Source organism: Gavialis gangeticus, unplaced genomic scaffold, assembly GCF_001723915.1.
Source record: "Gavialis gangeticus isolate Ggan-Ray unplaced genomic scaffold, GavGan_comp1, whole genome shotgun sequence".
In the NCBI taxonomy this organism is placed as follows: Eukaryota; Metazoa; Chordata; order Crocodylia; family Gavialidae; genus Gavialis; species Gavialis gangeticus.
Genome location: NW_017729022.1, coordinates 97,108,903 through 97,119,864, shown reverse-complemented (window position 1 = coordinate 97,119,864; position 10,962 = coordinate 97,108,903). Strand labels below are relative to the sequence as shown.

At 37.0% G+C, this 10,962-nt stretch overlaps 1 protein-coding gene across 1 annotated transcript; it reads right to left on the bottom strand.

Moving 5' to 3' along the window:
* Positions 1-813: 813 nt before the first annotated feature.
* Positions 814-10,677, bottom strand: LOC109296298 (sulfotransferase 6B1-like). The gene is made up of 6 exons (XM_019515664.1): positions 10,156-10,677; positions 8,829-9,013; positions 6,606-6,732; positions 4,966-5,060; positions 2,847-3,033; positions 814-1,009 (listed from the first exon to the last, which is right to left on the bottom strand). The coding sequence occupies exons 1-6, from the start codon at positions 10,298-10,300 to the stop codon at positions 891-893; spliced, it is 858 nt and encodes a 285-aa protein (XP_019371209.1). The 5' UTR covers positions 10,301-10,677; the 3' UTR covers positions 814-890.
* Positions 10,678-10,962: the final 285 nt, after the last annotated feature.

Below are 10,962 nucleotides of genomic sequence, written 5' to 3'. Positions count from 1 at the left end.
GGGGGGGGGGGTTCCCAGCATGCTCAGCAGCACACCCAGATGTGAACCAGAAGCACTTCTTGTCCACTTCCATGTCCATTGGGGAGTGTGCTGGGGGGGGCCTGTGCCCCTGGCTCAGCTAGTGGTGCCTCCTGGGTCTGCGGGTCCCCCCGCAGCCAATCACTGAGCAGAGGGTGCATGGTGGGGGAGGGCGCAGTACACTTGGCGGCAGACCTGGAAGTGGACTGGAAGTACTTTTGGTTCACTTCTGGGTTTGCCACCAAGCACTCAGGGGGACCCCCTACACTCCTGTGGGATGCTCCATCTGCTCCACCATTGCAGCGTTCATGAGCCGTGCCTGGTCCCTGAAGGTACGTAGAAAAAGACATTTAAACTTGTGTCTATGGCCGAATCACTGATTCTCCTAATCAGCATTGAATCTTCAGATTCCAATTTGGTGGAATTGAATTGGGGACAGTGATTCGAATCAACAAATTGAATCACTGTCTCTCATTTGGGCTGAATCCGAATAGAATAGGACCTGTTTCGCACACCCACAATAGATATGACCACTGCGTGATTTAGGACTAAATCTTTATTTATGATATCTAACACGACACTTGAGGGTATCCCTCTCTTTTACATAGTGCAAAAAACATGTCGATTGATGTCCAATGTGAATTTATTTGGAAATAATCCAAATTGATAAGCAGCATCAAATTGAGATCATTCAGTTTTACTTTTACTTTTGTTATCTGTGTGCAGTTCTTAGGGCTACCCATATTAAGAGAGACAATTTAATTAATGTTTCAATGTATTTATTTTTCCCCCCAGAAAGTATTTATTTCAAAAGTACAAGCTTTTTTAAATACTTTATCCCTTCTCCAGCTTCTTTGCTTCAGTTTTATTTCTCAGAATTCGTATGTAATGCATTTTGCCAAGTCACTGTATTTCATTTTATTACTAAACATCTCTTCAAACAACTTGTTTTGTTTTGGGGTGAAGTGGTTCTTCCAGTCACCAACAGTACCTAGGGGAGGGAGAATGGAAAAGGAATAAGTGAGGTTGGGTCACTATTTTGGAGTGAGTGATTTAGTTTTTAAACATAGACTGGCTTTGTTAGTGTACGTTGTCATTACCATCATTCTTATTCCCTTTTTGTAGTATACAAACTATAATTTTGAATTATGTTTTGGATTGGGTGGCAGGAACCTGACTGGAAACAGGTTGATTGTCAGCCAGCACATCATAACAATAATCATAACATTTTCAGGCTTACATATTTTGCCTTTGCTCCCCAAATTGCTTGTTTAAATCCCATATTTAAAAAGTGCCCCTACACTCAGCTATACATGTGCTCGGAGGTGGGGGAGGGGTGTTTTAATTAGAGAGATATCTAGACAGCAACTCTAATTAAAACAGCTCACTACCATGTGTATTAAGCCCCCCATATTTCAAAATGGCTGTGGGGGTGCTGGAACTAAAGCACATTTGACAAGGTGTAGTAAACGCGCCCTCGTGGCCATTTGAAATGCAGTGGGGCTTAATACACGTGATGATGAGGCTACACTGGAGCGTTCTACTTAGAACATGGAGAAGACTCGATTAATCTAATTAGAACATGTCAGAGCACATCTATAGACAACTTTAGTTTTCGTATTTGTGGTCCAAAGTGAGATTCTGCTCTCTCTCAAAGGCTTGAAAACTAGAAGGCAAATAAAGAGACTACCCCTGGCAAGGCCTACATAAAATAGCCAAATGACCCTGACATGAGTTAAAATGGTTGATAAAAGTTCAACAGAAATTTTGTTGAAATATAACAATTCTTTTTACAGGAAAGGCCAGTCTCTTTTTTATTAATATTTTTGTCTGTAAAGTTGGGGGAAAGTTTCAAAATCATCCAAATATCCAATTTCCACAAGTATTAAATGAACAACTTTGATGTTCAAATTTGAAAAAGCTTTTAATTTTGAAGTTTTAAGCTAAAGGTTATATAAAATAAAAGTAAGAGTGCTCAAAACCCTAGAGTTGTCAGGGACATTTCATCCCAACTTGGGATCAGAAGAGTTTCTGAAATCACAAGAGATGTATGAGTAAAAATATATCCTGTTAAGCTCAATTTATAATCTTTTTTTCACAGTCACATAACCTAAGCACTTCTCAGAATTTTTCAATCTGACAGAGGTCTTAGGATAAAAAAAAGTTTGCTTTATCAACTGACACATTCATTTATTTTTTGTTGTCAGCATATTCCTTTCGCAAGTATGGTTCAATAAAACACAGGGTAATATATAAGATAAACACTAATTATAAACTACCTCAGAAAGAATGTCTATCTTTGGTTCCTGATAAACTGAATGACCTTGGCTTGTAAGAGAAGAGGGTACATTTTAGTGTTTGTGAAAGATTGAGGTACTGAACTATAGATAAAGAACATAGATAAAGTGTTAAACTGAATACATTTTTCCTTTCAGCCCTAAAGCTCATACAGAACATTATTAAACTTTTTGTCTCGACTCTTCCCTGTATTCACAGTATCTGACAAAGTAAGTAGGCTACTGGCTATGAAAGCTTATGCATTTCTGAACAAGCTAGCCTATAAAGTGCCACTCTGCCCTGACTTCTCCCTGACCTCAAACTAACATGACTAATTGCCTCTCTCTTTTAATATGGCAGTTATTTATAACCAAAGAATTTTGGGGAAAAAAGTAGGCTAGAAATGGATTTACTGAGAAGAATGTATCATCATGACCCTGTGGGTCTGCTCCAAAGTTCAATAAAGGCAGTGTAGAATCTTTTATTGACATCAGTTGGCTTTGGAAAAGGGTCTACATGAGAGTTTATTGGGCTAGTTTCAACCAACTTACCTTTTCGAAATATCAGCTTCTTGTCAGATGTCAGTGCACAAACAGTGTGATTTGGATCAATATTCTCTTTTTCTATGTTAGTTTTCATCTCTGAGAAAGATGATTTCTTGCAGACCTCTCGGATTTCACTATCGCTGATGTTTATTCCCAGGAACATGCCAATTTTTTTCACAGTCTTGGGAAGATCCTGAACATGTGAAGAATAGAGTCTTAATTTTTCTAAGAAAAATATCATATTCTACATCGGATAGGCTAACAGGAGAGAATGTGTGTTCATTTTAGTCAGAACTAAACAGCATACTGGCATGTACAAATGACATATATTAGGCTCAATTTTCTTCTCACTGGGCATTCCTACATGTTCATTAATGCGCTGTAATTATGGCACATTAATAAAGTTAGTACCTTTAATCACAGGTACTAACTTCATGTGCCGTAATCAGCGCTACTATGCATTAGTTCAGATGAACATTTTTTAGTGATGCTAAATGAGCATTACACTAATTCTACTGTGCATTAGTGCATTAGCATGTTTTTTGCATCATACACTAATGCATAATAGAATTAATCTGATGAGCATTTAGCTTGTGTAGACACCCATTTTCATTAAGGTCAGCTAGAAGTAATTCCATTGAAATCAATTAATTACTATTGACATACACAAGGTGTAATTAAGAAGACATTTGGGCCTGAGAGGTGTACATTCTTGTTTAAATTAAGAATGGCAACATGGCAAATTTTGCAGTTCAACAAGGCAGTTATATATTTTTCTGAAGAGTGACTCCTACTGGTTTCCGTGAGAATGCTGTACATTGTCAAACTATGGTCTGTGAGTGAGATTGATTTGATACGGTCCATGAGACTTAGAATTGAATTATTTCCCAAAAGGAAAATATTGCCCCATATGGGGGTTAGGGGAAGTTTTTTTAATGAGAAATAACATTTTTAATTAAGAAAATCCACACCGTGAAAAATAAAATGCCTTTAGACTTCTTCATGAAAAGCTGAAAGTTTGAGGAGGGCAGACACTTTCTGCAAGAAATCTGTCCAGCTAAAAGATGGATTATTTTTTTTAACCTTATTTCATGGGATTACAGGTTTTGTAAACACTGGGGCTAGGGACAGAGATTACATATAAATCAGTAAAAGCAATCAGAAATTGATTCAAATCTGTAACAACAGAAGTTCAGTGCACATAAACCACTTTCAAAATGGGAGAAACTGGTTTAAGATAAACGTGGATGGATGTAGCATCAGACTTAACTGATTTAGGTTAAATCGGCTTATTGAACTGCTGCCCCAGTTCCCGTCCAGATTCAAGTTAGCTCACAGTCCTCCAGCGCCCCAGGATGCTTTGCACCTCCCCTGCAAACACCTCAGTCACCGGGTCGGTGGGTTAGCCTTGGCCTAAGCTGTCCCCTCTAATGCTGTAGTGCCCGCTGGCTCTGGCCAGAGCCACTGCAGGCCTGTGGCTGCGTTTCTAGAGCCAAAAGTGAATGTTTGTCCACTTGCTTCTCGGTTCAATTTACACAGCTTAGACTAACCTGCGATGATTTAATTAATTCAGCCTCGGCTTTTTGATTGTGTGTACTTAGTCTGGGTGAATTTGCATTCTTAAATCACTTTGGCACTTCTTCCAGTGCCACCCTGCAATATTAGAAATCCCAAGGCCATCAATTCTAGCAAGTCTTCCCCTCCAATTCCAGTGCAAGTTAGGGGTGATTCTCGGAAAAGAGAAATTTCTCCGTCTGGCAGTGCAATCTAACAATATGTCCCTAAAACTGATCTGGATCTTAGCTCAAGCCTTGTTTCTATATCCAAGGTTGAGCAGATGTATCTTTAGCTTTCATAACCTCTGTATATCATTTTCCTCACTTCTGTGAAATTGGGTTCTGAGACTTACTTAATATGTATTTGAGAGAATTACTTGGCTAATGCTTTTTGATTCTATATAGGTATAGCTCTGTTATGAACTGGTTCTGCTCTGGACTTTGAGATTTCAAAGAGCAGAAAAATACATGATGCAATTTTACAATAGTTTTGGTCAGTCCTGTTCCCCCACCCCACATGAGACATGAAATATATGAATAACAGAAATGGTAACAAGAAATACAGTTACCTTCTTCATGTCTTCATAGAACAAAAACAGGATGTTTTCATCATTTCTATGCTTTTCCCAACTTAGGAAATGCTCAAACCAGGATCCACAGACAACTGAAAGAAATACAAAATAGGATCCATATGAATTTTTTTTCATAACAATTGTAACAAATAACAATTTTAGAACAATTGTAATTATATACCACATGCTGAAGGAAATGTTCTCTTTCTGCTGAACAGTGATAATGCATTATGTCCCCCTTAAAATTGGTTTAGTTTCTTCTGACGATTGGTTCAAGATCACTGCACAAAGACACTTAAATTCAAAACACTGGATGCAAGCATAAACTAACATGGCTAGTTCTGCTGAAGTCAATATTCATAGAAGCATTCAGAAAAGGAAGCCTACAAGTGTCTGTAGGATTAAGACCATTGTTTGGAATGATAACTTCAATACAAAATGCAGCCTTCTCTGGAGGGAAAATAGAGTACTTATCTACTGCTGCACAGTAATTTTTCTTATTTCCTTATTTTATTTTAAACTGTCCAGGGGAATTTAAACAAGTATTTACTCAACAGTGGGTGCATCTACACAAAATGCTAACTGTGCAGTAGCATGCTGGGCTAAACCCATGCTAATATGCCACTGTGTAGTAGTATTAAGCTACTGCACAGTTAGTGTCACTAAAAAACCATGTGCTGGTGCTACTGCAAAGTAACATGAGTTACTGTGCATTGATTTAGTACTTGGTTATATAAGTACTAAACTTAATGTACAGTAATTATGGCACATTAATGAATGTGTAGATGCGCCCAGTGTTACCAATTCTTATGATATTTGATGTTTTCTTTTAAAGCCATTTGTTGTTTGATTTATGTAGCAGCCGCAAATATGTTCAGAGTAATAATAAAACACGGGGTGGATGATAAGGACAGGAGCATGAGCTGAATTTCAGTTTCATGTCACAAGTGCTATAAGTAATAAATGATTAATTCTTGTCTTGGAATTGGAACAAGTAGCTCCAAATAAGCTATGTTGCAAAGTTGAGCCTATGTGACAGATTTTGTATGTCAAAATTTAAAAATAAATTCCTTGTGATCAACCCAGCCAAAGTGATGTACACATATGGCTATATGGTGATTTTGATAAAAAAATAGTCTTCCCCTTCGTCCCTCCCTGTTTGATGGTGGGCAATCAGATAGACTTCCTTTTGCTTGCTTGCTTTTGTGGGTGGAACAAGTCAGTAACTCATTTGGGCAAGTGTGTCTAGAGTTGGTGGCAAACTGTTTTACAAACCTATAAAAAAACCAGTTACATTTTGGTATTTTAACATAGCATTTAGCCTGTTAACATGTCCACTTGGAGGTTGAAAGGTAAAGCCATCTTGTTTTGAATTTCAACAGAAATCATTCTAATAATAAGGAAGGACCTGATCTCTCACCCTGATAGAATTCAAAGTCCCATTGAGCTCAGCAGGGCTTGTGAATAAATCATTGTTAAAACCATTGCATATTAATACTATAAAAACTACTGACTGGATGTGGCCTACATGGCTTGTAGAAAGAAAAAAGGAGTTTTAACCCTTATTTATATTTCATGGATTTTACTATTCATTATAACTTAGTAAGCGAGAGTGAGAAAAAAGGACTCGTTCTTACCATCTCCCTTTAAGAACAGGTCCAGGAAAGTAGTCCATTTATCAATGGTGGGAAGGTATGGGTTATCTTTGTAGTAATGATACATAGAAACAGCAGTATCCTTTGGATTCCTGATGATGTAGATTGTCTGTAAATTAAAATAATGTAATTAACAATGATTTTTTTTTCTTTAAGAGGATCTGCTTGCAGAAGTGTTTCTGTGTAAGCTGTGTGCTATCTGTTATACAGAGGGCACTGCACTAGGTTGGACGCTGACCAAAAAGCCTGGATCTCAACAAATTTGAAATTCTGAAGTGTTTGGAGCTGTTTTTGTTTTTTTGTTTGCTATTTATTCCCCAAAGACCTATAATACCGATATGTGAAAAACCAAAAAACACAGGCCTAACCGTACCCATATTTCTGGGGAAAGAAAGTTTTGAGATCCAAACTTGGGTTTGTGGCTGAAGTCATTTTAATTCATACTTCAGTCTTGACTTTTTGTTCGGATAACTGGCATTGTCACCTATAGCAATCAACAATACACTGGAATCCCTGGATTTTAACAAGTAACTTATTCTAATAACCACTTTTGAGGAAATCTGTATAGCACAATAAAGGCTTCTGGAAGAATCATGCCAATCTTATGTTAAAAAAAATCAAAGTCCAATGACTTACATTTAAGTCAATAAATTAGCTCAAACTGTAAACCATAGCATAGGTCCAAAATTAGCAGAGAAGCATGAATAATTAGTAATTAAACATTGTTAAAAATCAAAGTCCAATGATTTATGTTTGAATCAATATATTTTTTCATGACACTAACTGTAACCTAAGTCAAACAAAGGTTAGCACAGAAGTATAAGTAGTGTGAGATATGCTGATAGACTAATTTTACAGAGACTCATTAAAATCAAGTTTTCTTTTGATAGGTAACAAAGTCCTTGACCTTCCAAGAGGTAACAAGAGTCATTCAAGGACCTTTCCACCGAAAGTATATATACCACTCACGCTTACTGATCATTTAAAAAAAAAGTTTTAAAAAGTCCAAAATGGTATCCATCTAACAAATTAAATGTCACCATATAACAAAACCTTATTCTTAAACCCTGAAATGTTAATACAGGTTAAGAAGCATTATATGTATTGCCTCCTTCTGGATACCCAACATCCATTGAAATCAATAGGAGTTTTGTACATGGATTAAGGGCAGAGGTTATATCTACAAAGTGATATAGCTATTGAGAAGTTGGGTGTTGTAATGCCTTACTGAAACTTTATACTTTAGATGCAAAATACTGGATATGAAGTTCATGTTTTGGAGGACAATAAATGTTGAGGAAGCTGTTATGTAAGTGGGGGAAATTTACTTTGGACTTTTAGTCATTTAATACACAGCTGGAACTAAGTATGTGACTCAGAAAACTGGACAATGGTCGTTGGACATGTCTACATGTCACTGCATGGTGATGTTGCTATGGTGCCATCCTTTAGTACTTCCTTCTGGAAGTACTAAAGCATGGTGCAGTATGGGCAGTTACTGCACTGTGTGCATGGCAGATGGTTAGATTTTGCTGCTACGTCACCATAGCAGCACACTATGGCAGGGGAGCGTGCCGCTACAGCAATGTAGCTGGCAATCACATGTAGACTTGCATGATTGCTATGTCACTGCAGCACACTATATGGCAACATAGCACATCGTTACGTTGCCATAGGGTGATGTGTAGATGTGCCTATATAGTCTTTCTGTATTTAAAAAAACTGACACAAAAATAGTCAAAATTTGCATATGGATCCATTTAAATTTGGTGGAACAAGTGAACATGTTGATGATGACTTTTATATGGGACTTTTCACCAAGACCTCTCCAAGTGCTTTTACCAAGGAGGTCAGTACTGTTTACCCCCATTTTGCCTGTGGAAAACAAGGTTCAGAGAGGTGAAATTACTTGCTCAAGGACTGGCAGAGCCAGAAATGAGATGCACATCTCCTGGGTCATAGTCCAATGCTGTATCCAAGATGCCACTCCACTTTTGATTAGTCAATTAATTTATGGGAAAATACTGCTTCTGATACTGTTAAATCTAGAGAAGCTCATTGAAATCAGTGACTGTTTCAACCTGGTATGGCAGAAAGCAGTGCTTTTTAAACAATAGAGCAATCAATGTGTATTTAAAAAGTAGTTAACTACAGAAAAGACAAGGTATTTATTTAACTAGACCGAAGTAAGTTTATATATTTCACCTTGCATCCTTTGTTCTTAAAATTCATCGGTAACATGTTGTAGTCCAAGTGTGTTGGGATAATTCTTCTGGATGAAAGGTTCTTCAGTTCCTCCAGTTTCAAAATGTCTCCAAACTCGATGGGAGAGGTTAGGGTGACTTGGTTAGTGTACAGCTGCATTATAATTTGTGCAAGCCAGTGTGTGCCTTTGGAAGAGGGAGGGGAGGCAGTAAGGTTAAAGAGGGGAAAGAAATAAAGTTTATGTTATTAGGAAAATAAACTAACATGGAAAAAGTTTGTCTTTTGCATTAGCATGCATGTTTTACAGCTGTGTTTGAAAGCCTAAACCTACAACAGTAATATGAGAAACTTTACATAGGTGAATAGTTCTGGTGAGTCTGCAAAGTGAATAGAATGATTCTGCCAGGAAGGCATGCTGAGTAATAGAGATACTAAGTTTGTTGTGCAATTACATATTATTCAGATAGTTTATCACATAGGAGGTGGTTAGATTACTATTATTTATCTTACTGTATGAGCCCTAAATGTAGCCTAAGACCTTACTGTGCTATGCACTATACCAATACAGAACAAAGGAAAATCCTGCCACAATAGTTTAATGATAGTGTTATTTTAGGAAACTGAGCCACAGTATTGAATTTAAGTTTCTATCATACTGTAGCACTTTGGCCTACATATTTTGAAAATATGACTGACATTATTTTGGGGAAAAGATTAATAGAGTTATAGACAAGAAGCATGGAAATGATTTAATTTCTTGGCTTGTTAATGCAGTGATTCTCAATCAGGGTGCTATTGAGACTCACATGATTCACAAGATAAACCCAGAGATTTCAAATAGGAATCCATAGTGTCAAAAACGTTTCTGACCCACTGGGTTTCTTTCTGAGTTCCCTGCAGCAGAAGAATTACTGCTATTATTTTTCTATAGTCAAAAAACAAGTAAAAGATAAAGGCTAGCATTTTCCAAGAGGTGCCTTTAGTCTAAAAAGTTGAGAAGCATTGTGTTAATGATTCACCTCAGAAAGTACCTAACCATACTGAAAAGATTGGGCTATTTACTAGCAAGGAAGAAATTTCTATTAATAAAGTATACCCAGACACATGATATACCTGTTATTTACCATAACAAAATTAAAATACAGACAAATTATTTCTGTATTACAATTTCACACTTCGTATTGCAATAATACATAAATATATTTAAATTCTGAATCTAAACATTGTTCTCTGTCTCACACAGGCACTTTTTATAACTAGGTTAAACGCGGAAAGTTCAGCAAACAATTAAGAGTCCCTGTAAATAAAGCTTAAAGTAGAACTTTACCAGACTTTGGATAGGAAACCAAAAGGACATCATCTTCTCTAGCATCGAAGGTATCCAAGGATTTTAATAGTTCTAGCGATGACCTGGTGGTAAAAGGGATCCCCTTGAACATATGAATGAGATCTGCCTGACTCTGGGTTGACATGTTGGTTACAGGTCAGGTTTCAGCTGGATAAGAGGATTTGGAACTGAAAACTGTGGACTTATATACTTCAAAACATGCTGAGGTGTCACCTCAGACCTTACAGTTGAGATAATTAACTTTTTGGAAAGGTTAAAGTATTATAGGTTCTCCTGATAAATCACATAAATCATAGCAATGGCATTTATTTTTCTATGGCTGTGCATTTCCAGATCAGCAAATAAGATGACAAAGCAATATTTTAACAGTGGCAAGCAATCAAATTGTGTAATATGCTCATTATACAAATTATGATTTGGCATAATTTGGCGTTGTCTGTTTAGTGTTTCCAAAAAAAGGAATGTTTGTGTATGCTTTAAAATAAGTTTTATCTCAGTGGTTCTCAGCCTTAGATAGACTTGAGACACACCTAGTTAGACTCAAGGCACCACTCAGAAAATGCCAGCCTTTAGCTGTCATTCATTTTTTGACTAAAGAAAAACAATAGAGCAATTTTTTGGTTGCAAAAAAACTCAGGAAGCCCCCAGCAAGTCAGAATAATGCTATGGATTGCTATTTGAAATCTCTGGGTTTATATTCTGAATAATGTTTGCACACCAAATGGTGTGGTATTGTGTGGTACTCCATGGCACCCTTGAAAGGATCTCAAGGCACCCAAGGGTACC

Bases quoted from the DNA above. Each gene is read 5' to 3' on its own strand.
- LOC109296298 (XM_019515664.1), bottom strand. From the start codon at position 10,300: ATGTCAACCCAGAGTCAGGCAGATCTCATTCATATGTTCAAGGGGATC. The intron at 9,014-10,155 runs GTAAAGTTCTAC...CCTCTTCCAAAG, and splicing joins GGTTTCCTATCCAAAGTCTG to GCACACACTGGCTTGCACAA. The intron at 3,034-4,965 runs GTAACTGTATTT...TCACATGTTCAG, and splicing joins TCTATGAAGACATGAAGAAG to GATCTTCCCAAGACTGTGAA.